General features: G+C 42.0%; 1 protein-coding gene across 1 annotated transcript in view; it reads right to left on the reverse strand.

Annotated features, from left to right (window-relative positions):
* Nucleotides 1-21,252: 21,252 nt before the first annotated feature.
* Nucleotides 21,253-26,042, reverse strand: part of LOC143539479 (large ribosomal subunit protein eL8y-like) — a 243,587-nt gene continuing 238,797 nt past the window's right edge. Inside the window, exons 2-7 of the mRNA XM_077032785.1 lie at nt 24,512-24,560; nt 24,233-24,434; nt 22,323-22,492; nt 22,107-22,235; nt 21,646-21,738; nt 21,253-21,558 (exon numbers count right to left, since the gene is read on the reverse strand). Of these exons, the coding sequence (XP_076888900.1) occupies nt 21,427-21,558; nt 21,646-21,738; nt 22,107-22,235; nt 22,323-22,492; nt 24,233-24,434; nt 24,512-24,559 (774 nt within the window). The 5' untranslated portion in view covers nt 24,560 and the 3' untranslated portion in view covers nt 21,253-21,426. The remainder of the gene's footprint in view (nt 21,559-21,645; nt 21,739-22,106; nt 22,236-22,322; nt 22,493-24,232; nt 24,435-24,511; nt 24,561-26,042) is intronic.

A 26,042-nucleotide genomic window follows, 5' to 3' on the forward strand; every position in this document is an offset into this window, starting at 1 on the left:
TTGGATGGATATCCCTTAGGTTCGGGTGATGGGTTTGGCGGCTACCAGCCTGTTGTCGACCCTACAGGTGCGTAGGGTTATTTTGGCCTATATATTTTTTTTATACATCATTTTTTCCTAACTGTTTTTTGTTTTTGCAGTTTCAGATTCCAATGAGGTGTATGTTCCACGGTGGAACATCCGCCGGGGAACAACCCTTCGAACGGCTGCGGACTGCGTAGAATGGGCGCGCCACGCCGCCCCAAGCGGTGCGTTGGGGGAGGCCATGGCTAGCTACCAAGAGGGTAGGCTAACCAATGATCTCCGAATACTCCTTGCCCGGATGCAGCCGCGCGTCGAGTTGCTCTGTCGTGAAAACGACAAGTTAAAGACGGCGCGTAGCCTGGAAGTGGCTCAGGCGCGAGCGATCCGGGAGGGGAATAAGAGACTTGCCGCCATTGCCGCGGAGAAGGAGAAGGCCTTCAAGGACCTCGAGGTCGAGGTTCAGGCCCGGCACGAGGCTCGTTCCAAGGCTACCCAAGCTGTTAACGAACAGCTTCGGTTGGCCAAGGAAACCGCACGGAACGCGACCGAGAGGGCCACCAAGGCTGAAGCTGTTGCTGAGCCTCTATGCACTGAAAACGAAGAGCTTAAAGCCAAATTAGAGAAGCTCCAGCAGGCTCATGATGCCTTGGCCTTAGAAGACGCTAAGAAGCTCCAAGAGCTTCTGGATCATAAGGGTATGCTTGACCGCACTGAGCGTAAGCTGAATGGCGTTGAAGAGGCTGCTGCTAAGGATGTGCTGCTTGCCAACCTTAACAGAAATGAAGCCGAACGCGCCCGTGATCAAGCTCAAGCTGCCCTCCAGGAAGCTCTGACAAATAAGGAGTGGCTTCTGTGAGAAGCGTTGCCTCAGGTATGCATAGCTTCATAATTTCTTTACGCTTTTCCTTATACTTAGAAAAGTTGATATATATTTTTATTTTGTAGGTTGTGCATCGGATCTTCACGAACACATTATATGACGATGCTATGAGCGCAGCCCTCAACGCTTCTCATGAGGATGGGGAAAAGGCTGGTTTCCTGCTTGGTCTGGGGTTTGTTGAGAAGGGCATTCCGCCTTCCAACTTTCCTCTATACGACGTGGACACTGAAGCTGCCTATGACCAAGCAGTGACCGGTATGCTGCCTTCTCGCATCCGGTGGTGGAGAAGGTGAACGAGATTGCTGCTGCTGATGAAGGGCTAACTATTCTCAAGGCTTTTCTTGAACCGCCACAGCCAACTGATGGTGCGGGTTCAAGCGGGTTTGGAGGGAGTGGTCCTGAAGCTTGAACCCTGAGATCCCTTCCAACCGCTAGGATAGATTTACATTTTTGTAGGCGGGTAGATGCCCATTCATTTTTGTAATCTTTGAATTTCTATGGAATATAAATGTTTTTGTTAATGCCTTGCCTTGTAAACCTTATATGTTTTATTCATGCATATTTTAGTTTAACTTAGCAATTTTCTAAGTGTTTAGGATAAGTTAACCTGTTCACGTTGTAGATAATAAGTTGAAGTTTTGCTTCCTCTATCATGATTGTGCGGGTAAGACCGTCACTTTCACTTAGTAGGATGGCCAAACTTTACCTATATCTGACCTGCGTGAAGGTTTTCCTCATCTTTTCCTTAGAAATTTTTACCGTTTTTATGTTTATGCGGGTTTTGCCGCCTTCCACACGCAATGACTTACTTCTTTCCACACTTATTTATGCGGTGAATACCGGCATATCAGTCTGGAAAGTTCATAAGTATAAAGGTAAGGCTATCAACACAATGTGATAAAGGAGAATCATTTCCATTAGAAGTGGCTCTAGGCCTTTTCTTTACAAGTTTGGAATTGATCTACATGTAACATTTGCGTAATTGAGTTCCATTCCATGTTCTTGGGATGGGGGTGCCATCGAGCCTTTCGAGCCGGTATGCGCCTTTTCCCAAAACTTCTTTGATAATGTATGGCCCTTCCCAGACCGGGACGAGCTTTCCTGGGCGCTCTTGGTTTGAAGCCTCGTTGTTACACAATATGTAGTCTCCAATATTGAAGTTGCAGAGTTTTACCCGCGTGTTATAGTATTTTTGCATTTGTCGCTTGTAATTCTCTTCACGCGCTGCGGCTAAGTCTCTGCGTTCTTCGGTTAGCGTAAGGTCTAACCGTCTTTCCGCATCATTGTCTTCTGGTTGAATCAAGACCCTTGGTGAGGGTAAACTAATTTCGACCGGGACCATGGCTTCAGTGCCATAGGTAAGGCTGTACGGGGTCTCTCCCGTACTTGCCTTTTTCAGCGTTCTGTTTGCCCAGAGGACGTGTGGAACTTCGTCCACCCAGCCGGATCTATGTTCCAAGAGTCTTTTCTTTATGCCATCGACGATGCTCTTATTCGCTCTTTCCACCTCACCATTACCCTGCGGGTGTGCCACTGAGGTAAAGGTGTGGGTGATTTGAAGTTCTTCCAGCCACTTTTGTAGCTTCTTGTCAGCAAAGTTGGTGCCGTTATCGCTCACCAAATTCTGTGGAAGTCCAAAACGACAAATAATAAATTCCCAAATAAATTTTTTGATATGTTTTGCGGTTGTTCGGGCTAAGGGTTTTGTTTCTATCCACTTGGTGAAGTAGTCGATGGCTACCACTAGGAACTGAACGTTCCCTGCTGCTGTAGGAAATGGGCCTGTCACATCGATGGCCCATTTCTGAAATTGCCATGAAGAAGTGACTGGAACAAATTCGTTTCTCGGGTGATGTGTGTTGGGTGCGTAGAGCTGGCAGGACCTACATTTTCTGATGTAGGCCAGCGCATCCGTATGCATCCCCGCCCAAAAGTATCCCGCGTTGTTTAGCTTACTACAACTGCGCGTGGACCTGCGTGTACTCCACAGATGCCTTCGTGTACTTCCCTTAGGAGGTAGTCGGCATCTTGGTTGTCCACGCATCTGAGGAGTGGGCCAAGAAAGTTACGCCTGTAAAGTATGTTGTCAACGAGTTGATAGTTCAGTGCTTTACAGCGTATCTTTCTTGCCTGTGCTTTTGACTCTGGTAGTATACCCGCTGCAAGGTAATTTATAATTGGTGTCATCCACGTTTCCGTACCGGTTTGGATGACACAAATTTCCTTGTGCGGGACTGACGGTGCTCCAAGGAGTTCAACGCGGATGTCCTTTCCCAAGTGGGTGAAGGCTAACGATGCAAGCTTGCTTAACGCATCCGCAGATTTGTTTTCGCTTCGCTTGATGTGTATGACTTTGCAATCGTTGAAATCGCGCATAAGGGTTTTTGCTTGTGCGAGGTACAGGGCCATTGTGTCGTTAACAGCCGTGTACGTCCTGTTTATCTGGTTGGCTACTAACATGGAATCTACGTGGGCTTCCAGGTTTTTCACCCTCATCTTCCGCGCAATTCTCAACCCGGCCAGGAATGCTTCGTACTCCGCTTCGTTATCCGTACTTGGAAAATTCAGTCGAATAGCGTAAGTGTACCCTTGGCCTGCTGGGTTGGTTAGTTTCAACCCTGCGCCTGAACCCTCGTTGTTGGCTGCTCCATCAGTGTAGAGTCGCCAGACATCATCAATGTCCTGTGCTGGAGAGGGTTGAGCCTCTTCCTGGCACTCTTCTCCCGCGAAGCGGTGACTTCTGCAATAAAGTCGGCCAAGTCCTGGCCTTTTATGGCTGGTCTTGGCTTGTACTTTATCGCATATTCTCCCAATTCTATTGCCCATTTGGCTAGGCGTCGTGACAACTCGGGTTTGCCTAGAACGTTTGCAAATTTGAAGTTTGTGAGAATGGTGATTGGGTGCCCTTGGAAATACCGTCTTAGCCTGCGTGAAGCCTGTAGGAGCACTAAGACTAATTTTTCCAAAGTAGAGTACCGGGTTTCTACGTCTGTTAAGACGCGGCTAACATAGTAGATGGGCATCTGGATGCCTTTTCGTTCTACTAGCAGGACTGCCCCGGTTGCTCTATCTGTGGCGGAGAGATATAGGATTAACTCCTCCCCCGCTTCTGGTGCTGTGAGCGTTGGGAGTTCGATCAAGCGTGACCGAATCTCTTGAAAAGCTGCTTCCACTTCTGGTGTCCAGCGAAAGTTCGCTTTCTTTAAACAATTTCTCAATGTTGACACGAATGGGAACGACCTATCCGCATGATTTGCCAAAAAGCGGTTAAGTGCGACTAGTCGTCCATTCAGTGTCTGAGCTTGTTTGATGGTAGTAGGTGATTCCATTTTGATAATGGCTTCAACCTTTTCAGGGTTCGCTCTGAAGCCATCTTTGGTAACGATGACTCCTAAGAACTTCTCTTTTTCCATTCCAAAAGAACACTTGCTCGGGTTGAGCTTCATGTTTATCTTTCTGAGCGTGTTGAAAGTTTCCTCGATGTCTTTCAACATCGCTTCTGGCTTAAGGCTTTTGATGACCAAGTCATCCATGTAAACTTCCAAGTTCCTCCCAATTTGGGCATGAAACTCTTTGTCCATCAGGCGTTGGTATGTGGACCCGACATTTTTAAGTCCGAATGGCATCATTTGGTAACAAAACGTGCCATCGGGCGTCCGAAATGCGGTTTTGTCCTGATCGTCAACGGCCATGTGGATTTGATGGTATCCCTTATACGCATCAAGGAAGCATTTAAGGCGAAACGGTGCTAACGAATCTACCTTAAGGTCAATTTCGGGTAACGGGTAACAATCTTTGGGGCATGCTTTGTTTAGGTCTTTGAAATCTATGCACATGCGCCATTGTTTGTTCGATTTCGGAACCATGACGGGATTTGCAACCCATGTTTGATATCTACTAACGCGTACGATGCCCGCGTCTAGGAGTTCCTTGACTTGGGTTCTACACGCGTTAGCCTGTTCCGCTCCCATTACTCGACGCTTTTGTATGATCGGCGTAAAAGCCGGGTCACACTTGAGCTTATGCTCTGCCTTACTTCGAGGTACACCAGTCATGTCAGCTGGTGTCCACGCGAAGATGTCAGCGTTTTTCTGTAGTAAGCGTTTGAGTAAGGTGCGTGTGGGCTCGGTGATTGTTGGACCAATGGTAACAGCCTGGTCAGAGTATTTGCCATTGAAGGCCCATTCTTCTGGTTCGGTAATGGTTGGTTTAGCCATCTTTGGTTTGGGTTTAGATGAGACAGATGCGATGCATACCTGGGGAATACCGGTGATCATCGCCACACCCTCAACTGTTGGCCACCCCATCATGCCGTGTACTGAAGACACCACGGCATTGAATCTTGCCATCCCATCTCTCCCGAAGAGAATGTCGTATGTGTGGTGTGCTTCCTCATTACAACGAAGTCCACGTCTTCTGTGCGGGAGTATTTCCCGTCTGTGAGAGTGACAGGGAAAGATAGGATACCTAGGGGGTGTTTGTGCTGCCATCGAACCCTTCCCACCGAGGCGTAGACGTTTCCAGGCGTTCTTTGTCTTCGTCGTCTAGTTTGTCGAAGAACTGTCTGTACATGACTGTTGACGAAGCGCGTTATCAGCAAGAGTGCGGGAAGTGATGTAGTGCCCCAGCTGGCTTTTGATGACTATAGGGCCTTCTTTGTTGGGCCTCCTGGCACTCTCGGGAAGCGCACTTCAGCTTCCTTCCACGCACATGGTTCTGTCATTCGTCGCTTTCTTCTTCTGACGTTGCCATAAACCATGGGATGCTGATGTCGACGGGCTTTCGTCCGTTGCCCTTGTACCGATTATCATTCCTCCCTCCGTTCTTAATTGATGCACGAGGTGTGTAAGTTTTCCATATTTGACAAATGTTTCGATAATATCCTTCAAAGATGTACACTCCTCGGTGGTGTGGCCCTTTGTCCCGTGGAAGTCACAGGATTTGCTCTGATCAGCGTTATGGGCACTGTCTGGATCATTGGAGCTTTTTGGCCATGGGAGTTTCTTGTACACCCCGACCAAAGGCGGATTATACTCGGGGCGCCACATATTGCTTCATTACTCGCGGACACTATTGGTGTCAATATTTATTAATACACATTTTATCGCGCACGCGCAAGCGGGAAAATAAAAAAACATAAATCAAACATAAATCAATATATTATAAATTATAACATCAAACAACATTAACTCGTCTTGATACATTTTAATTCTAGGTCCAAAAGTGAAAACGTCCTACGTGTCCACAAGCTCCAAAACAGCTACTGCAAACCTGAACATGTGTTAAAATAAACGTCAAAACACTTGCGTGTTGGTGAGAAATCAAGTTTAATACAATACATAGATAATCATAAATCTGCGCGCAACATGTGTATGTCTGGTTTTCAACAAGGGTGTAATCTGATTGGACCAACTCTAAGAGACAAGACTGCCAGTGCTCTCATTGAGCTCACAAACAAGACTAACTGTGCAAGTGTAACAAAAGAGAAAATCATAAACGAATGTTCTCCCGTGTTCATCTAATGGTACCATGAAAACTGCGGAATAGACCGACAAGACGGTTAATGATCCACACATACAAATAAACAGCCAAGTCTACGTCCTCAACACATGGGATACTGCGCGACTAAAGTTCATAAACAAGTTTAAGACTAAGTTTGTATGAACACATGAACATCCCAAAAACATTAAAAGCAAAAAGGGATTAGGTACGAGATTACTCACTTGATAATCGGTGCGGTGTAAGGTAAAGCAAGAACCAACTTTAAACAAGCACAAGTTAACCTATAATTAAAGATTATTGTTTTAATGATTGGTTTTAAGTCTTGATTACAAGTTAGCATAATTAATAAGTTATTAAATTAATATATTACCGGAAAACAGGGCAGAGGAGAGGAGAAAACGGAGGCAGAGAGGGAGGCGGCAGAGAGAGCAAGGAGGAGGTCAGGAGAGAGTAAGTGTTTTGTGTGTGTAGTGTTAGGAAAAATAATACTATTATTTATAGAGAAACCCTAGGAGACATAAATCCAGAAAAAAGGGAAAAGATTCCAAGACAAACAGAACAAGACAAAACAAAAGATAACAAAAGATATCAAAAGATATGGCAGCTGCAGGGGGCAAGATAAAGCTGTCAGGGAACAGTAAAAAAAGCATGGGCGGTTCAGATAAAGGTACTGGTCAAGCATGGCAAAAGCAGATCTCAAAAGATAATGTCAGTCACTTTTCTACCAACCAATGGGGTTGGTACGCATGCTGCGCCGAAAGTAACTATTCAGACATTAGATAGTTAGGTCAAACAGCTCAGAAGAAAAGGCATTACAAAAGCAAACGGCTAGAATAAACAGAAGACTAGACTAAAGGGTCAAGCGCGAGAAGGCTGAGTGCGCGAGCGCGAAGGCTGGCACAACAATCCTTAGCGCACTGCGGGAAGAATCACATCCTTAGCGTGCTGCGTGAAGAACTAGAATTCTAAGCGCATCGCGGGAAGAACATACATTCTTAGCGCATTGCGGGAAGAACATGCATTCTTAGCGCGCTGCGAGAAGAGTTCTCTTCACGCATCGCAGGAACAAGATGTCTTCACGCAGGCTTCCATGTAAGGAGTCTGGCGCGTGGAGCTGCAGACATCCTTAGGCGGGAAGAACCAAAGGATAAGCAAAGAGTTAGAAGAAAAAGAGGGAAACAAGGCGTAAGGGCGGGACGGCGACAAGAGGGAAAAGAAGGCGGAAAGAGAGAAGGAAGAGGGACGGGACGGCGGAAAGAAAGAGAGAAAGAGGCGGGAAGGAAATATATATTATTATTATTAAAAATAAAATATAAGTATAAATATTAAATAATAAAAGAAAGAGATCGGGTCAGAGAAACGGGTACCTGGGTCGGGTCGGATCGGGGCAGATGTTACAGTCTCCCCTACTTTAAGAAATTTCGTCCCGAAATTTATCTCGAAGTAGGTTGCGCAGAGAACAGGTGCGGGTACTTGATCTTCATTTGATCTTCCCTTTCCCATGTAAACTCGGCTCCGCGCTTGGACTCCCAGCGAACTTTCACGATAGGGATACGACTGCGCTTGGTTTGCTTAACCTCGCGATCCATAATCTCAACAGGCTTCTCAACGAAATGCATAGATTCATCAACTTGAACTTCATCAAGTGGAATGTGAAGGTTCTCGTCAGCTAAACACTTCTTGAGATTGGATACATGGAACGTTGGATGCACATTACTGAGCGCGGGCGGCAGGTCAAGTCTGTAGGCAACTTTTCCCCACACGCGCGAGAATCTTAAATGGACCAACATAACGAGGAGCAAGCTTACCTTTCTTCCCAAAGCGGACAACACCCTTCCAGGGCGACACTTTGAGGAGAACAAGATCACCAACTTGAAATTCGAGAGGCTTCCGTCTACGATCTGCGTAACTCTTCTGTCGGCTTCTGGCAGTCAGCAGATGATCACGGATCTTGGCGATTTTATCTGTTGTCTCTTGAACAAGTTCGGGTCCTGTGATTTGAGTTTCACCCACTTCGCTCCAACAAATCGGGGAGCGGCACTTACGACCGTAAAGTGCTTCAAATGGGGCCATACCGATACTGGAATGATAGCTGTTATTATAAGAGAACTCGATCAAAGGCAGGTGCGAATCCCAATTACCTCCAAAATCAAGAACACAAGATCGGAGCATATCCTCAAGAGTTTGAATAGTTCGCTCAGACTGACCGTCAGTCTGAGGATGATATGCCGTACTCATGTCCAAGCGAGTTCCTAGTGCAGATTGGAGAGATTTCCAAAAGCGAGATATAAAACGGCCATCGCGATCGGATATGATGCTCAAAGGAGTACCATGACGGCAAACAATTTCCTTGACATACAGCTGCGCGAGTTGCTCAATACGGTAGTTTTCACGAATGGGCAGGAAGTGAGCAGACTTAGTCAATCGATCCACTATTACCCAAATGCTATCATGTTTGCTTGCTGTCAAAGGTAACTTGGTAATAAAGTCCATTGCTACACATTCCCATTTCCACGTAGGAATTTCTGGTTGTTCGAGCAAACCAGATGGGCGTTGGTGTTCAGCTTTCACTTTAGAACAAGTCAGACATCTAGCTACGAACACAGCAATATCCTTCTTCATACCGGGCCACCAATAAGTTATGCGCAAATCCTTGTACATCTTATCAGCGCCAGGATGAATAGAATACCGAGATTTGTGCGCTTCACTCAGGATATCAGCGCGAAGATTCTCATCAAAGGGAATCCAGATGCGATTAAGATAACAGAGAATTCCACTCAGATTAGGGACAAAGTGCGCTTCCGCGCCACACGCTAACTCGGCGCGAAGGTTACCATTACTGATGGATGCGCGCTGCGCGTCACGAATACGCGATTCAAGGTTGCTTTGAATCGGCGCGAAGTGAAGCTGCGTGCGCGGCAAAATACAGTTAAGCTGGCAGGGTTTTCGGCTGAGCGCATCGGCTACCACATTAGCCTTACCAGGATGATACCGGATCTCACAATCGTAATCGCTGATGAGTTCGTTCCATCGGCGTTGTCTCATGTTAAGTTCCTTCTGATCAAAGATATGCTGAAGGCTTTTATGGTCAGTGTAAAGGATACACTTAGTACCATAAAGGTAGTGTCTCCAGATCTTCAAGGCAAAAACAACTGCACCAAGTTCGAGGTCGTGAGTTGTATAATTCTTTTCATGAACCTTAAGTTGCCTTGATGCGTAAGCGATAACCTTGCCTCGTTGCATAAGAACACAACCGAGACCTTGGTTGGATGCATCGCAATACACGACAAAATCATCATTACCCTCAGGTAGCGCAAGAACAGGAGCTTCACACAACAAACGCTTGAGCGTTAGAAAGGCTTCTTCTTGCTTCGAGCCCCAAATATACGGTTTACCTTTGTGCGTCAGATCTGTTAAAGGCAAAGCGATCTTTGAGAAGTTCGAAATGAATCGCCGGTAGTAACCAGCTAAGCCCAGAAAGGAACGGATCTCAGAAGGAGAGGATGGCGTAATCCAGTTCTTGATTGCTTCAATTTTGGATGGGTCGACATGAATACCCATCTTGTTCACAACATGGCCAAGAAACTGTACTTCATCAGACCAGAATTCACACTTGGAAAGCTTAGCATAGAGCTGCTCGGTTCGAAGCTTTTGCAACACCAACCGAAGATGTTGCTCGTGCTCGGCCTTGGTCTTAGAATACACCAGAACATCATCGATAAACACAATCACGAATTTATCCAAGAAAGGCCTACACACCCGGTTCATTAGATCCATGAAAACGGCAGGTGCGTTGGTTAAACCGAAGGACATGACCAAGAATTCAAAATGGCCATAACGAGTTCGAAAAGCAGTCTTCGGAACATCTTCATCGCGGATACGCAACTGGTGATAGCCAGAGCGGAGATCAATCTTCGAGAAACAAGAGGCACCTTGGAGTTGATCAAAGAGGTCGTCAATACGCGGTAAGGGATACCGGTTTTTAATGGTGAGTTTGTTCAACTCGCGGTAATCAATACACATGCGAAACGATCCATCTTTCTTTTTAACGAACAACACCGGAGCACCCCAGGGCGAAGAGCTAGGGCGAATGAATCCTTTAGCGGTCAACTCTTGAAGTTGACTTGCCAATTCTTGCATCTCAGCGGGCGCAAGACGGTAAGGAGATTTAGCCACGGGGGAAGCACCAGGGACAAGATCAATACGGAACTCGACTTCACGAGCGGGAGGGATACCAGGAAGATCATCAGGAAAAACTTCAGGGAAATCACGCACAACAGGGATATCGCGAAGCTTCTTCTCTTCAGCAGGTTTAACCACATGGGCTAAGAATGCAACACACTTCTTCCGCATGAGTCTTTGGGCTTCGGCGCAAGACATAAGTTTAAGACCACTGGAGGGTTTTTCGCCGTAAATATGAAGATCACCATTTTCTCGAGGTATGCGAATCAATTTCTTGGCGCAAATAACTTCGGCGCGATTCTTCGAGAGCCAGTCCATACCAATGATAACATCAAAGCTTCCAAGAGGCATGGGGATGAGGTCGATTAGAAAATCGTTTTCGTTAAGGTTAAGCGTACAATCTTTAATCACTGAGTTTATTAAAACAGTTTCACCATTAGCCAATTCAACTGAAAAATCTTCTTTTAAGTCATCGCGCGGTCGCGCAAGCTTCTGCTCGAAGGCGCGAGAGATAAAACTTCGATCGGCGCCAGTATCAAAAAGTACAGAAGCATAAAATCCGTTAAGTAAAAATGTACCATTAACTACGTCATTATTCGCTTGCGCTTGGTGCGCGGTTATGTTAAAAGCTCGTCCACGCGTCACTTGGTTCGAAATCTGGTTCACCGGATTCGCTTGTGTGATTTGCACTTGTAGTCTCGGGCACGCGTTCCGGAAATGACTGGGATCACCGCAGTTAAAGCACGATCTGGGTCGTGGGTTTTGGTAGATTGATTGTGGGTTCTGCGGGTAGACTGGTGGTGTTGGCGCAATTGGATTGGCGGGAAGGACTCTACAGTTTTCAGCAGTGTGACCAGTACGGCCACATCGGGTACAAAGTCGACACGGGGTTTGGGTTGGGTGGTGAAATCTACAGGTTGGGCAAAAGGGATGGTTTCCTGTGTAAGGTTTCTTAGGAGGCGGGGCAGGGAGTGCGGGATTGGTTAAGGCATAGTTATGGACTACAGGAGGTGTTGGGTAGGCTGACAGTGGGTTAGGCGCATGAACTGGAGGTTGGTATGCGGGTTGCTGGACAATGGGCGGGTTGGTAAGCGCATAGGCCTTGCGCCTGCGCTTGAGGTTGTTACGGTTTGAGGGTTCAGGTTTGGTTTCTGTTGGTTCAGGGACAGTCTTGGTGAGTTTGGTCTTTTCTGTTCCCCGCAGGAACAGGGTTCCTGCTCTGACATGGTTGTCGCTGAGCACAGCGGCCAACTCGATGGCGTCAGAGAGGGTAACTGGGTTTCTGGCCCATACAGAATCTTGAATTTCCATGGGGAGACCCCCAAGGAATTTCTCGATTGCTCGGCGTGAAGGGGTAACAAGGTGAGGGACCAGTAAGCTTAGCTCGTGGAAGCGCGTCGCGTACTCGCGCGCTTCGCCACTGTATTGCTTCAAGTTCCAGAATTCTTCCTCCAGGCGCTTAACTTCGTTGGGAGGGCAGAATTCTCGCGTAAGAATTTCCTTGAATTCCTCCCATGTCATGCTAGAAGCAGCCTCTGCGCCACGCGCATGAGCTACTCCATTCCACCATGTAAGCGCTCTGGATTCCAGGACGCTGGAAGCATATAGGGTTCGTCTGTCTGAGGGGCATTGGGTATGGAGGAAAGTGTTTTCAATCTTTTCGAGCCATTGGAGCATCACGGTGGCTCCTTCAAGACCTGTGAACTTTGGAGGGTTACCCGCGTTAAAGGACTTAATGTTATAACTCGAGGTGTTGGTATTGTTTTGGCTCAAAGCTTGGGCTATTGCGGCGGCCATTTCCTGGGAACGTTGCTGTCTACGCATGCGCGAGGCTTCTCTTCTCTGAAATCGGCGAGATAGCGGAGGCATTCTATAAAAGTTTTAATTTTAGTTAATATCTTGGTTTTATCGCAAAGTATAACTTTATAAAGCTTGGTTTCGCAGAGTTAGATACTATCAAAAGTTAAAGTAGATTAAATGACCCTAAATGCAGACTTAATAAAGGTAACAAATTCGAATCAAGAATCGACAATTCATGTATCACCATGACTTTCCGAATTCCCAATTTAAAATATACGAGCAAACGAGTATTGGAGATTGACGATTCATGTATCACCATGACTTTTCAATCTTCAATATAAAATATACAAGAAAATGAGTATTGGAGGTTGACAATTCATGTATCACCATGACTTTTCAAGTCTCCAACCTCAGAACATAATCGTAAATGGAAATTGAAAATCAACTATTCATGTATCACCATGACTTTTCGGATTTTCAATCCCAACAAACGAATATGTAAGTAAAATCAATAAAAATCGAAATTCAGCAAAAATCGAAATATCGCGAAATAAAACATAAAATCATATACTGCGCAAGCGCGAGCATATTCATAAATAACGAGTAATTAACAATAAGCGCGCAAACATGAGATTTCTCTCATGCGCGAGAAGGGACTCTTAGGTATTCTAGGCCGTTACGTCTAACCACCTATCCTAAAGTCAACGAGCTCTGATACCAATCTGTAACACCCCGACCAAAGGCGGATTATACATCGGGGCGCCACATATTGCTTCATTACTCGCGACACTATTGGTGTCAATATTTATTAATACACATTTTATCGCGCACGCGCAGCGGGGAAAATAAAAAAACATAAATCAAACATAAATCAATATATTATAAATTATAACATTCAAACAACATTAACTCGTCTTGATACATTTTAATTCTAGGTCCAAAAGTGAAAACGTCCTACGTGTCCACAAGCTCCAAAACAGCTACTGCAAACCTGAACATGTGTTAAAATAAACGTCAAACACTTGCGTGTTGGTGAGAAATCAAGTTTAATACAATACATAGATAATCATAAATCTGCGCGCAACATGTGTATGTCTGGTTTTCAACAAGGGTGTAATCTGATTGGGACCAACTCTAAGAGACAAGACTGCCAGTGCTCTCAATTGAGCTCACAAACAAGACTAACTGTGCAAGTGTAACAAAAGAGAAAATCATAAACGAATGTTCTCCCGTGTTCATCTAATGGTACCATGAAAACTGCGGAATAGACCGACAAGACGGTTAATGATCCACACATACAAATAAACAGCCAAGTCTACGTCCTCAACACATGGGATACTGCGCGACTAAAGTTCATAAACAAGTTTAAGACTAAGTTTGTATGAACACATGAACATCCCAAAACATTAAAAGCAAAAAGGGATTAGGTACGAGATTACTCACTTGATAATCGGTGCGGTGTAAGGTAAAGCAAGAACCAACTTTAAACAAGCACAAGTTAACCTATAATTAAAGATTATTGTTTTAATGATTGGTTTTAAGTCTTGATTACAAGTTAGCATAATTAATAAGTTATTAAATATAATATATTACCGGAAAACAGGGCAGAGGAGAGGAGAAAACGGAGGCAGAGAGGGAGGCGGCAGAGAGAGCAAGGAGGAGGTCAGGAGAGAGTAAGTGTTTTGTGTGTGTAGTGTTAGGAAAAATAATACTATTATTTATAGAGAAACCCTAGGAGACATAAATCCAGAAAAAAGGGAAAAGATTCCAAGACAAACAGAACAAGACAAAACAAAAGATAACAAAAGATATCAAAAGATATGGCAGCTGCAGGGGGGCAAGATAAAGCTGTCAGGGAACAGTAAAAAAAGCATGGGCGGTTCAGATAAAGGTACTGGTCAAGCATGGCAAAAGCAGATCTCAAAAGATAATGTCAGTCACTTTTTCTACCAACCAATGGGGTTGGTACGCATGCTGCGCCGAAAGTAACTATTCAGACATTAGATAGGTTAGGTCAACAGCTCAGAAGAAAAGGCATTACAAAAGCAAACGGCTAGAATAAACAGAAGACTAGACTAAAGGGTCAAGCGCGAGAAGGCTGAGTGCGCGAGCGCGAAGGCTGGCACAACAATCCTTAGCGCACTGCGGGAAGAATCACATCCTTAGCGTGCTGCGTGAAGAACTAGAATTCTAAGCGCATCGCGGGAAGAACATACATTCTTAGCGCATTGCGGGAAGAACATGCATTCTTAGCGCGCTGCGAGAAGAGTTCTCTTCACGCATCGCAGGAACAAGATGTCTTCACGCAGGCTTCCATGTAAGGAGTCTGGCGCGTGGAGCTGCAGACATCCTTAGGCGGGAAGAACCAAAGGATAAGCAAAGAGTTAGAAGAAAAAGAGGGAAACAAGGCGTAAGGGCGGGACGGCGACAAGAGGGAAAAGAAGGCGGAAAGAGAGAAGGAAGAGGGACGGGACGGCGGAAAGAAAGAGAGAAAGAGGCGGGAAGGAAATATATATTATTATTATTAAAAATAAAATATAAGTATAAATATTAAATAATAAAAGAAAGAGATCGGGTCAGAGAAACGGGTACCTGGGTCGGGTCGGATCGGGGCAGATGTTACATTTCTCGGTGGCAAATATCTCTGTGACGCTTTTGGTGAGTGGCGTCCATCTAGGGTTCCGGTTTGATGAGTGCGTGTTATCCCTTCCGCCTAATAGAGGGCGAGAGCTGGATGAGGTGTCAAAGTTTATCCTTGACTGCCAAATACCGAGCTTCCTCTTTTTATTTTGCCGGGCGGTACGGACGTTGTTTTCTCTGGTCCTTTACGTGTAGAGGTTTGTACTCTGGGGAAGATTCCTACCCAGTTCCTTCTCCGTTTCGGCAAAGCGCTTGGCTGCCGTCATGATCGCATCCCATGTGGATGGCATGCCATCTTTACCCGTGAGCGTGCAAATAAGCTCTGGGTATTCGGCGCCCTGGATGAAAGCGGCTGCGAACAAGATCTTCACTTATGGTGCCCAGACTCAGCTTCTTTGAGTTGAAGCGAGTGATGAAGTCTAACAAAGATTCATCCTCCTCTCTAATGCAGTTAAGGATCGTCCACCGCTCTTCAGTATATTTTCTCTGTTGACTGAAGTGTTGGCTGAACTTGTGCTGGAAGTCCGCCCAATCGTAGATGTGGTGGACCGGTAAACGATCAAACCATGCCCTGGCCGCTCCGACCAGCGTCATCTGGAACATATAACACCACGTGGGTTCCGTCCAGTTGCTGACGGTTGCCCCGCTATGAATCTGTTCAACTGATCGTCTGTGTCGGATATGCCATCATAAGTGCCGATGTTGGACATCTGTTTGGCACTCTTCGGGGCGATTGCTTCCGCAATGTCCCTTGCAAACGTGGACGTTCCCGCATTTGCAACAGTTGGCATGAAGGTTTTGGAGAAGTCACGTGGGTTCCCCCCGCGTTCCTTGGTTTAAAGGTTTCTCCAAAATTTATTCTCGGCTGGAAGTCCGTTTCTTTACGCTTCCCTTTCGCCCTATGACCAGGGTTTGCGTCGCTGTCGGACTCCTCCCAGTCATCGTCTAAGTACTCGCAATCATTGCTCATGTTGAGCTGTTGTCGAGTGCTTCCGAATTCGTCATTAGCCTGTTGGAGTGAACGTAAACGTTCATCCAACTCAGCTTGGAATTCTTTCTGACGTGCTTCTGCCCACGCTTTAACTTGATCAAGTATTGGCGGGGGAGCCTCGTCTGTTGTTTCTCCAACTGGGTATCAATGAATCCCAGGGGAGGATTGTTTACTACACTTGTCCCGGCTTGGGTAACCGGGGTGGTGTTCGTAAAAATTGTGTACTCGCCGGTGTTCCCCCCAGTAGCTGGGGTTGCGGTTACCGGAGTTTCTTGGTCACTCGTTGGCCTTGGCATCGGAGTAACCTTAACCATCTTTCCAGAGGTTTTGAAAAAACTGAGAAAAAGAATTAGTTCTAGCTTTTATGCACGGATGGCGCCAATGAAGAAACACTAAATGACCCCGGCAGATTACGGATAATCTTAGGGTTAAGTAAATGTTTCCCACGAGGGTTAGGTCCGACAAAGATGGTTATTCTTCTTGACCTGCAAAACAGACACCGTGAGCTCGTCACTGAGAAAGGGGGGGTTCCTCCTTGTGACCACCCTCCTGCGTGAGAATCAGACTAGATTGCTCTGAATATAAGTGTATATTAAGAGAAATAGCTAGAGAAGATAAGATGATGATACCGTTCCAAGGTGTTGGAGTATTTATAGCCGAAGGTAGGTTTCTAAGCAGGTACGGCCAGCTGTATAATATTCCTTTTCCACCAACTACGGGCTATGTACGTGCCACGATGGGAGTTGGTGGGTAGGCAGCGGCTGATAGTGACATGGCCGGCTGTATACTATTCCTTTTCCACCAACTACGGGCTATGTACGTGCCACGATAGGCAGCGGCTGATAGTGACGTTTTGTACTAGAGCGTGCTCCTCCTCGTACTATTGTCGGTGAGTTGTCACCCTGTGATTGGTTCATGGGCTGCTTTGGTCAAATCTTGTCTATTTTGTCCATACCTTGGCAGGTATAGTACAAAAGATCTTCCAGAAGCGTACGGACTGGCTCTTTTGGGCGGGAATATTCCCGCCTTGCTCATTCCTTCTTCCGGTGACATTGCTGAAGTATAAGAGTTAGTGCCTTATGCGTGTAGCCTTACCGTTAGTGCGGGTAGCCTTCCTTCTTGGCTTGTACCCATAGCTGCGGGAATAGGCAGGGTACTGTACCAAGGGAGGCTTTCCTGCGGGAACAGCTGGCTTACTGCGTGTAAGGTCTTCATCTCTCTAAGCATGGTGGGTCCTGCGGGACCAGTTAGTCTTTGCGCAGACGTACCTCTTCAAGGTGTGTGTTGCGGGTCCAACTGGGCTTTGCGGGGACCTACCTCTTCAGTGTGTATGTGATATATAGATAGATAGAGATATGCAGGCCCCACCATTCCCTCCCCCATATCGCACCTTCATTTGTACTTGTTTTTAATTATTTTGGCGATTATAACAATTTTTGTAGATGATGTATTGACGTAGGTTATAGACTTCTTTCTCTTTAGTGAAGATTGAAGTAGAAGTTATATGTTCGTTTGTTGGTGTAAAAAAACAAGATGCAAAGATAAAAATGAATACAGATGGTTTGGGTTAACATATGCTATTGATTGAGTATCATGTACATCTTCAAGTATCAACTCATGATTCTCCTATTTTCAGTTGATGAGAAATGTCATGTTTATCTCAATGTGTGTCAGGCCTTTGGAGTGCATGAAGTTGATTATAGAGAGCTTTTGGGGTTTAAGTATTAGACATGATTAGGTCAGTGACGCCCTTTTTAACATATTTAGGTGGACTGGGATTTCTATTAAGAAAGAAAAATATGTGAATTTATTGACCAACCCCTTTGAAGGACGATTAACACGTATACTAGCTGACATTTTGGTCTTTGGATGGATAGTAGAGAAACATGCATGTGTTGATCTAACATGGGTTTTCCCTCTTGTGAGATTGGGAAATAGTGGTTTCACGGTGGCTTAGACTTCTTTTATGCAAAGTGATTAAACACGAGAAAACGTGTTTTGACAACAAACACGTGTTTATATCATGTGTCTTTGATACTTTTGGTTTTCTTGCGCCTGATCCCGTGGAGCTACTTAGTCGGGCCCAACGAGTCATGCATAGTAATGTTATGACCCGGGGTTGTGCCTGCTAGTAGCGTAACTTATTGCTCGTTTGCTTCTATTTTGATATAAAGTTTATTATAAATCGTTAGAATCAACAAATCTAAACAGGAATATAGAGAAGTTTGGCTTGTGGAATAACACATCTTTTACAAATTGACTGAATGTTTAGCATGTTCTACTTGAGATCATGTTAGTTCATTTGATTTTATATCGTCTTTGTACCCTAAAGATGCCAAACGTTGCAACTTGGACCAAGAGAATTTTATCTTGTAATTGCCTTTAGATTCGGTAATCTTTATATGACAATGTTATCTTTAAGAAACCCATTTAGACATAGTTTTTTTTTCTCTTTTTAAAGAAACTTAAAGCTTAAGTGATACAGTCGTACAACAAATATTTGATTGTTTTGAAGAATTACTTTTGTTACGAGATGATGTTGATTCTTGTATGTGGACGTCTAATACTATTCGTAGAGATAGTATTATAGGGAGTCGAGGGTAGATTAGGTGTAGATGTCTTCTAATTTATGATAACTAACATGGATCTATCTATGACTTCACGAACATACCCAAAAAAACACGGTATCTAGAAGAATAAATTATTATATTTCTTAACAGTGTCTATTTTTAGCTTTCGAAATAATCTTTACCCGTCTAGCGTATTATTATATGAATAAAAAAATACTATGTAAACTAATTTGTTAGACATTTATTCTATTTAAATGTGTTGTATATGTGGATATATGAAGTATTTTCACAAACTCAATCAATCTACAAGTATAACAATTGTATTTCTAGATGTCTTGGTTTGGTATACGTCCTCCTAATACATGGGGGTATCTTTATTGAGAATGCAATAATGATAATTTAATTTAATTATTAGAAGTATGGGCTTTGTTTTTTTATTATTAATTTGTAGATTGAAAATATTCCAATTTCTCCTTCATATTGAACGAGATAAGGATTGATGGTCGTCTAGTCTTTATTATTTGAACGGGCCCATACTTACATGTGGCTCTATCCCCAATAAAAGCACACCACATAATTTTGACGAAAGGCAAGTTAGACCACATTTAAAAAAAATACATTTGCGATTAACAATAAAAAAACAACTAATAATAATGTTTGGGAGAAATCAAAGTAATATTATTTAAATCAATCACTTGTATCTTTTAAAATTTGGTGTAGCTAGTTACCTTTTTACACTAGATTACATGAAATACAATAAGAGATCGTGTACCTGAAAAAGAGGGGTGCACACAGAGTCAGAGTAGGTGAGCTTGGTGTATTGTACTAGTTGAGAATGTGGGAGCGACTCAACGAGCGAGTAGGTATGGTAGGTGAGCTGAACGAGTTATTCACTCTCAAAAGACATTGGCGAAAAAATGAGTTGTTGGTTTGGTGGGGCAAGTTAGCGAGCAAAATGGGCACTCAATGAGGAGTTTTAAAGAGGTAGAGTCGACATAGACATAACGTAATGTGCCCACTATTTTTCAAGCCGCCATTGTATTGTGCCTACATGGGGTCATTTTTATTAGTCCATTTTTGTTTATGGGTTGCTAGCTTATTGTTCGTTCAGTGCCTATTCATGCTAACTGTCCACATTCGAATAGTCTATGTGAGTTACAATTTTTGACTAGTGAAATATTTATTTCGTTGAGTTTCTCAAATTAGAACCTAACGTAGAAATCAACATATATATTTTTTTATTCTGATTCATATGAAAAGTCACTAATGCAATTGAATATAATTTGAACAATAGTAACGAGTATTGTTTGTCTATCTGGACTCGTTCTAAAATATTAAGTGTTAGGAAAATGGTATATTTTAATTCTTTATTTACTTTGAGTAGTCTTTATTGATTTGTTAGGTGTAGACTTAAATAAATTTATGCGTAACATATTACCCGAAACATGCATGCATTATTGCATTAATACTATTAACAATCAAGCTTTTCACATCAATAGTTACCGCCCTCGTAAAGCTTCCTCCACAGAGACGAACTTGCCCTCTTAAATGCATCTATCTCGAAAAGTAAGAAAGACTTGTGATGTTAAACTTAAAGACAACACAATTACTATAATTCAAGAAATTAGTAATCTAAATAAATCATTTTAAATTACTTGTAATCATGTAATTTCAACTTGTTGTAATTATGTAAATGTTATATGTTCTCTTCTAGTTGGCTTTTTCCTCCTACTAGAAGGGGCCGTGTTTATAAATTCTCCTTTTCAAAATAATAATAAAAAATCATTTAAAACGTGACAATTAAATTATTTGCATCTATGGGGACAAAGTGGACGGAATCTGAACGTATGTGTTTAAATCACGTAAACTGTCTCGTTTCCATTAATAAATCAAATAAGATGCCTTGTGTTCATTAATAACTTCAGCTTAAATCTTTAATTTAAAATTTGTTAAATAGATTAAAATTTGCTTAGCATGGAATAAAATACATAATATCTGCTAGATAATTTTATTAAAATAATTATATCGGGGTGATATATTTTGTTTCTTCCTAATACAACGTAAAAGTAATCAGATATTGAATTAAAAAATATAACTCGTTTATCAAACGGGGTGATATACGATTGATGTGTTTAACTCATTTAATTAAGCAGTTGACTCGACAACGTGTTAAATTTTGATATAGAAAAGAAATGATAAGGTCAACATCAACTCGTTAGCTAACTTACATTATAACATGAAAAACTTAATTATGAATACGATAACAATAACCGTTAATTAAACAGTTGCAAATACCTGTTAACCGGTTATGATAGCATCGGTTACTAACAATAACCGGCTACTGATCAAACTGTCAAAATAACCAGATAGGTTCCTAAACACCTTTTTAGTGGAAAATCGCTAACTTGTGTAACCAGTTTGGTTAGGTTAACAATCCGTTATCTTTATTTCCTAGCCGGTCCCTAAGCTACCGTTGATATCATTTACAAACCAGTTTGTACTAGTTATTAACCAGCTCGCGCCTCTACGGCTCTACCGTTACCAGGATCAGTTTCACATTTACACATATTAAGCTTAATTTAATTTGCTTAAACAAGCTAGTATAACCCGTTCGCAACCATAATCTCTAACAGAAACAAGCATAAGAAATAGAAAATTATAAAAGAAAAACTGGTGTTCTTACTAATATAACCGACCAAAATTGAATAAACCAAGTCTGTGACATAAACAAGCAACATGTAAACAAACACAAGCATTCGTCTTCTACAACTTTCAAGTAATCGAAAAAGGTTTTAAACACTGTCACCAGAATCCAAACTAACGATAACGCAGGACTCTTATGTCAACCTCTGAGCCGCCTCCTTTGCAAGAACTCTCTCCTTTGCTTTCGTTTTAGCCTGAGATTTGGATCCCATAATCCCACCGCCCCACTTCTTTCTGTATTCATCATATTTGTCATTGAAGTTCGCCTGCAATAACAATAATCAATACTATTCAATAACATACCAAACAACCATATGCTTTATGTTAAAGAAAGGTTTTTTATATGAAAAAACCTTAATTGCTTCCAAGATTCTGCTAAACTCCATTTTATCTTCGTTCTTGACCGTAGTCAAACACAAAGCTGCTGCGGTTTTCTGATGAACGATCTGAAGTGTAACAAAACGTTACTCAGCCAGTTGAATTCATGAAATAATAATAATAATACTCCCTCTATCTCTCTACAAGTGTCATGGTTTGAAATTAACAAAATTTAAGAAAGTTTGAATGATTGCATTTTTTGCTTAACAAATGACTATAATGCCCTTGACATATATAAAAAGACAAAATTTAAGAAAGTTTGAATGATTGCATTTGTGTAAGGGTAAAATTGGAAATTAGTTAAAAAATTTTGAAAGTGGACATTTGTACTGGGACAAACTAAAAAGATAATGTGGACACTTTCAAAGGGATGGAGCGAGTAATAATTTACAACACTTTCAAAGGGATGGAGCGAGTAATAATTTACAACACTTACAGCTCCTAATCGAGACTTTCCCTTCACAATGCAATACGGAATTTCCATCTTTCTGCACAACGCGGGGAGCCAGACAACCAACTCAATGGGGTCCACATCATGAGCAATGATGACCAATTGTGCCTTGTTCTAGAACAGGACATAAAAGTAAAGATAAGTTTTTGGTTTAAAAAAACCGTTAAAAGGTGTTAGAATGTGTCGGTGAAAGTGATAAACCTGCTCGATAAGATAGGTGACATGGTTCAAACCATATTTGACAACAATAGGCTTCTTGGCTTCAACTGTCTTTCCTTCAGTCTCGGCCTGGGCCCTTTTCTGAAGGCGTTCCTTTTTAGCTGCTTTGTCTTCGGGTCGGTACTTAAGCAGCATCTTGAACAAAGTAGTTGCTGCACATCAATACAAAATAACACTCAGCCAAACGACAAAAATAGGAAATAAAAGCTCAATGACTTTTTATTCACAGAGTTGGATGAAAGACAAACAGATACTCTACAGCAACCTATGAAAGTTTTCATGCATTGGAATAACAATTAAAAGCTTCATACCTTTAACAAGTTGAAAAAAGAAATCAGTTTAGACTCATTTAAACATCAACTATAGTTTTGGTTTAGACAAAAAAAGGTTAAAAACAAATGAGATTTGGCCATTTGGGGGGAGTTAAAGTAACCATAAGTAACTTTTCATGTTTCTAAAAGTATACAGGTATCAACTAGTTGGTTTAGTAACGAGCCAAAATCCACACATATGTCCAAAGAAAGGGTGTTTACTGTCCGGTTTGACAAAAAAATGGCCAATTGCTGCATACAGTTATGGTTTTAGAAAAAAAAAATCAAAAGAGTAATTTTGTATTAAATTTCGAAAGGATAGATTATATATTATACAGACAAAAAAACGTCTGCTGAATCTGCTCAAATGTAACCAAAATCAAACGAAAAAAACAAAGAAATAGTGATCGGGTCTAGCGTAGCTTTTTTGTGAGTATAGAGCTTGATTCACGGGTTTTTGGGTAGAGCCTAGATGTAGGTGGTTGCTGCCAGCAATGAGTAGAGAAAGTAGAAGTATTGAATAAGAGTAAAAAAGCGAAAAAAAAACAAGGAGAATAAAAGAACCTTACTTTTTGCGCTAGTCTGCCAGCAGTGGATAGTGATGATGTGTTTCAAGCGTGTGAGACATTTATGTGCCATCATTTGTAGGTTACCATTATGTGACAAATAATACAAACATGAACACACAAGTTGTACCACTCGCCGGAAACACATCATCACCACCAACCACCAACTATCTACCAACACAAAAGGCAAGCCATTTATACCTCTTTCTCTCTCACTCACTTTCACTCCCGCCAAACAAAACCACCAACATCTCTATATAGTTTTTCTACACACCAACGTACCGCTCTACCCACCTATCAAAACTCCCTATACTCCATAAACACAAGACTAGACACGATCACAAGTTCAAAGTCTTTTTTGTTCCGACTTTGGTTGCAAGTTTGCAGATCAAGATGACATCTAAAATCCATAACATAGAAATGATCCGCATTTCAAACCAACAAAACCGCCCAACTTGCTTCGAGCTTGACGGCTTATAAACATCCCTAGTCCAAATTAGAGGTGTGCAAGAAATCAAAAAAAGCAAAAACTCCAAACCGAAATAAAACCGTCAGTTTTGGTTTAATGTTTTTGTAGAAACCAAACTAACGATTTGGTTTTAGTTTTGCACGTAACAGAAAAATCCAAACCGAATTTCTAAATCCTTATTTTATTTATTTATTATTTTAAGTAATTTACAAGAATTTAATAAGCATGTAACTAATACTTTCAGCCAAATGTATAATAATCTATTAATTAACTTTTAATAAAATTATTTATACCTAAATTCATTATTTTCGGTAAACTTACTTTTCGACCACCAAAAATTTTCAAGCTCAAATGCCAAAAACCCAAAAAACCGAACCGAAACCAAAAACCAAACGGTTTCAAAAATCCAAAAACCAAAGTTTTGGTTTTCGGTTTGGTTTTATCCTAAAACCGCACCACACACACCCCTAGTTCAAATCACTCTTTATTCCAAACTTTCAACAAAATATAATATAAACAATTAAACCAATATAATCAAACCATTACCAAGATTCTTATCAAGTGTCTTCGTGAACTGATTCAAAGCCGGTGGGACCTTCAACCTCTGCTTCAGAATCCTCCTCTTCCTCTGAATCCGAACAACCTGCGGCCATCTCACAAACCTATGCACGTCTTTTTTTGGCGGCAATGCTCCACCTATCCCAAACTGCTTTGGTCTCTTCTCAAACAGTGGGTTCACAACCTTCTCCTGAACAACAAAATGAATTAAACCAAACCCAATACATAATAATCATAGACCCGTTAATTAATTGTCTTAAAGCTTACATTTTTCTTCTTTGTGGCCACTGCCTTCACGCCTTTCTTTGGAGCCATTGATGATGGGATTGTTAGGGTTTTGAAACAGGCGATGAAGACAAAGTAATGAGACTTATTATTAGGGTTTGTTTCTATGAGTGCAATGTGAGGGCTAGTATGGGCTGGGTGGGCTTGATTTAACTTTACTGGGAATCAAGTTAGCCCATGTATGAGAGAACTAGTTGCAATTAGTGGTGCATAGAAGTGAAAAAAATAATAATAATAATAACCGAACCCGGAACTGGTTTTTGACCTTACCCGTAGGATATCAATAGGGTATGCATTTCATTACCAAAACCCATACCCGGAATCCGACCAACTTGTACCCGGTAATACCCGAAAACTGGAACTGGTTTCATATCCGGAACATGATTTTTCAAATACCCAAAAAATACCTGAAAATACCCACAAAAAAAATCAATATATTCCAAAAAAAAAACTCCCCCGAATATACCCGATTTTTCAATACTCGGTCATACCTAACTCCGGTTCCATACCCGTAACCGGGTATTTGAAAAACCAGATTTGTGCACCTCTGGTAGTACACAAACTGGTTAACCTATTATGGTCAACAAGATCAAAAAACGGTTAGGCCAATAACCGAATCGGGTACTAACCGGTTTTCATGTAGGAAGCCAGTGCCTAGTATAACCGGTATATAACCAAAAAACCAGTTTTTATTAAAATGGAAAAGGCCTAAAAAACGGTTTTAGAGTTTAATACTACAAACTGGTTTGTAACTGACCGGTTGAATTGGGTAGCAATCAATTTATTGGGAATTAGCTAGTAACCAGTTAAGATTTCTGGTACAAACCGGGTATTTGCTGGTTAACAGGTTTGGCTATGCATCTCTAGTTACAATCAAGCCCAGCCTGATCTATGCTTAACACAAATACCATACAAAACTAGCATAATTTTTGTTATGTTCCAAAAACCAGATTTTTTACATAAAAAAAACTAACATACTTCTTGTTTGTCTCACAAAAGTAAGTTAAAAGTTTTTTACACATTAAAGTCCACTTACATGTTAAATTTGAAACCAAATAAAATGAACCTCTGCTTGTTCCAAGTTGTTTTAAATTTATTTTGTTATAATTTTGTTTAGTTTTAATATGTGAATGAACTTTTATATTTTAAAAAAATCGTTAAGGGATTTTTGTGAGATAAAACATAAACTTATTAATTTAATGAGACCTAACTTCATTACTTTGGGCCAAATGATTTTTAAACCTAAAATTTTCAAGCTCAAATACTAAAATCAAAATCAGACTGAATCCAAAACAAAAATTAAAAAATTAAAACCAAACAATTTTTAAAGCAGAAAAACTGACAGCTTTATCCTAAACCGAACCGTACACATCAGTTGCAAGGGATGGCTATTGGCTATGCAACAATAAATAAGTAATAATAGTTATATTAATGGACTCACCATTTTTTTTTCATGAGGGCTTCATCAAAACTATAAGGCGTGACTGGAATTTTTTAGGTACGTTAACATAAA

Source organism: Bidens hawaiensis, unplaced genomic scaffold, assembly GCF_021521415.1.
Source record: "Bidens hawaiensis isolate Kalapana, Puna unplaced genomic scaffold, B.hawaiensis_p1.1 tig00011896_1, whole genome shotgun sequence".
NCBI classification, from domain to species: domain Eukaryota; kingdom Viridiplantae; phylum Streptophyta; class Magnoliopsida; order Asterales; family Asteraceae; genus Bidens; species Bidens hawaiensis.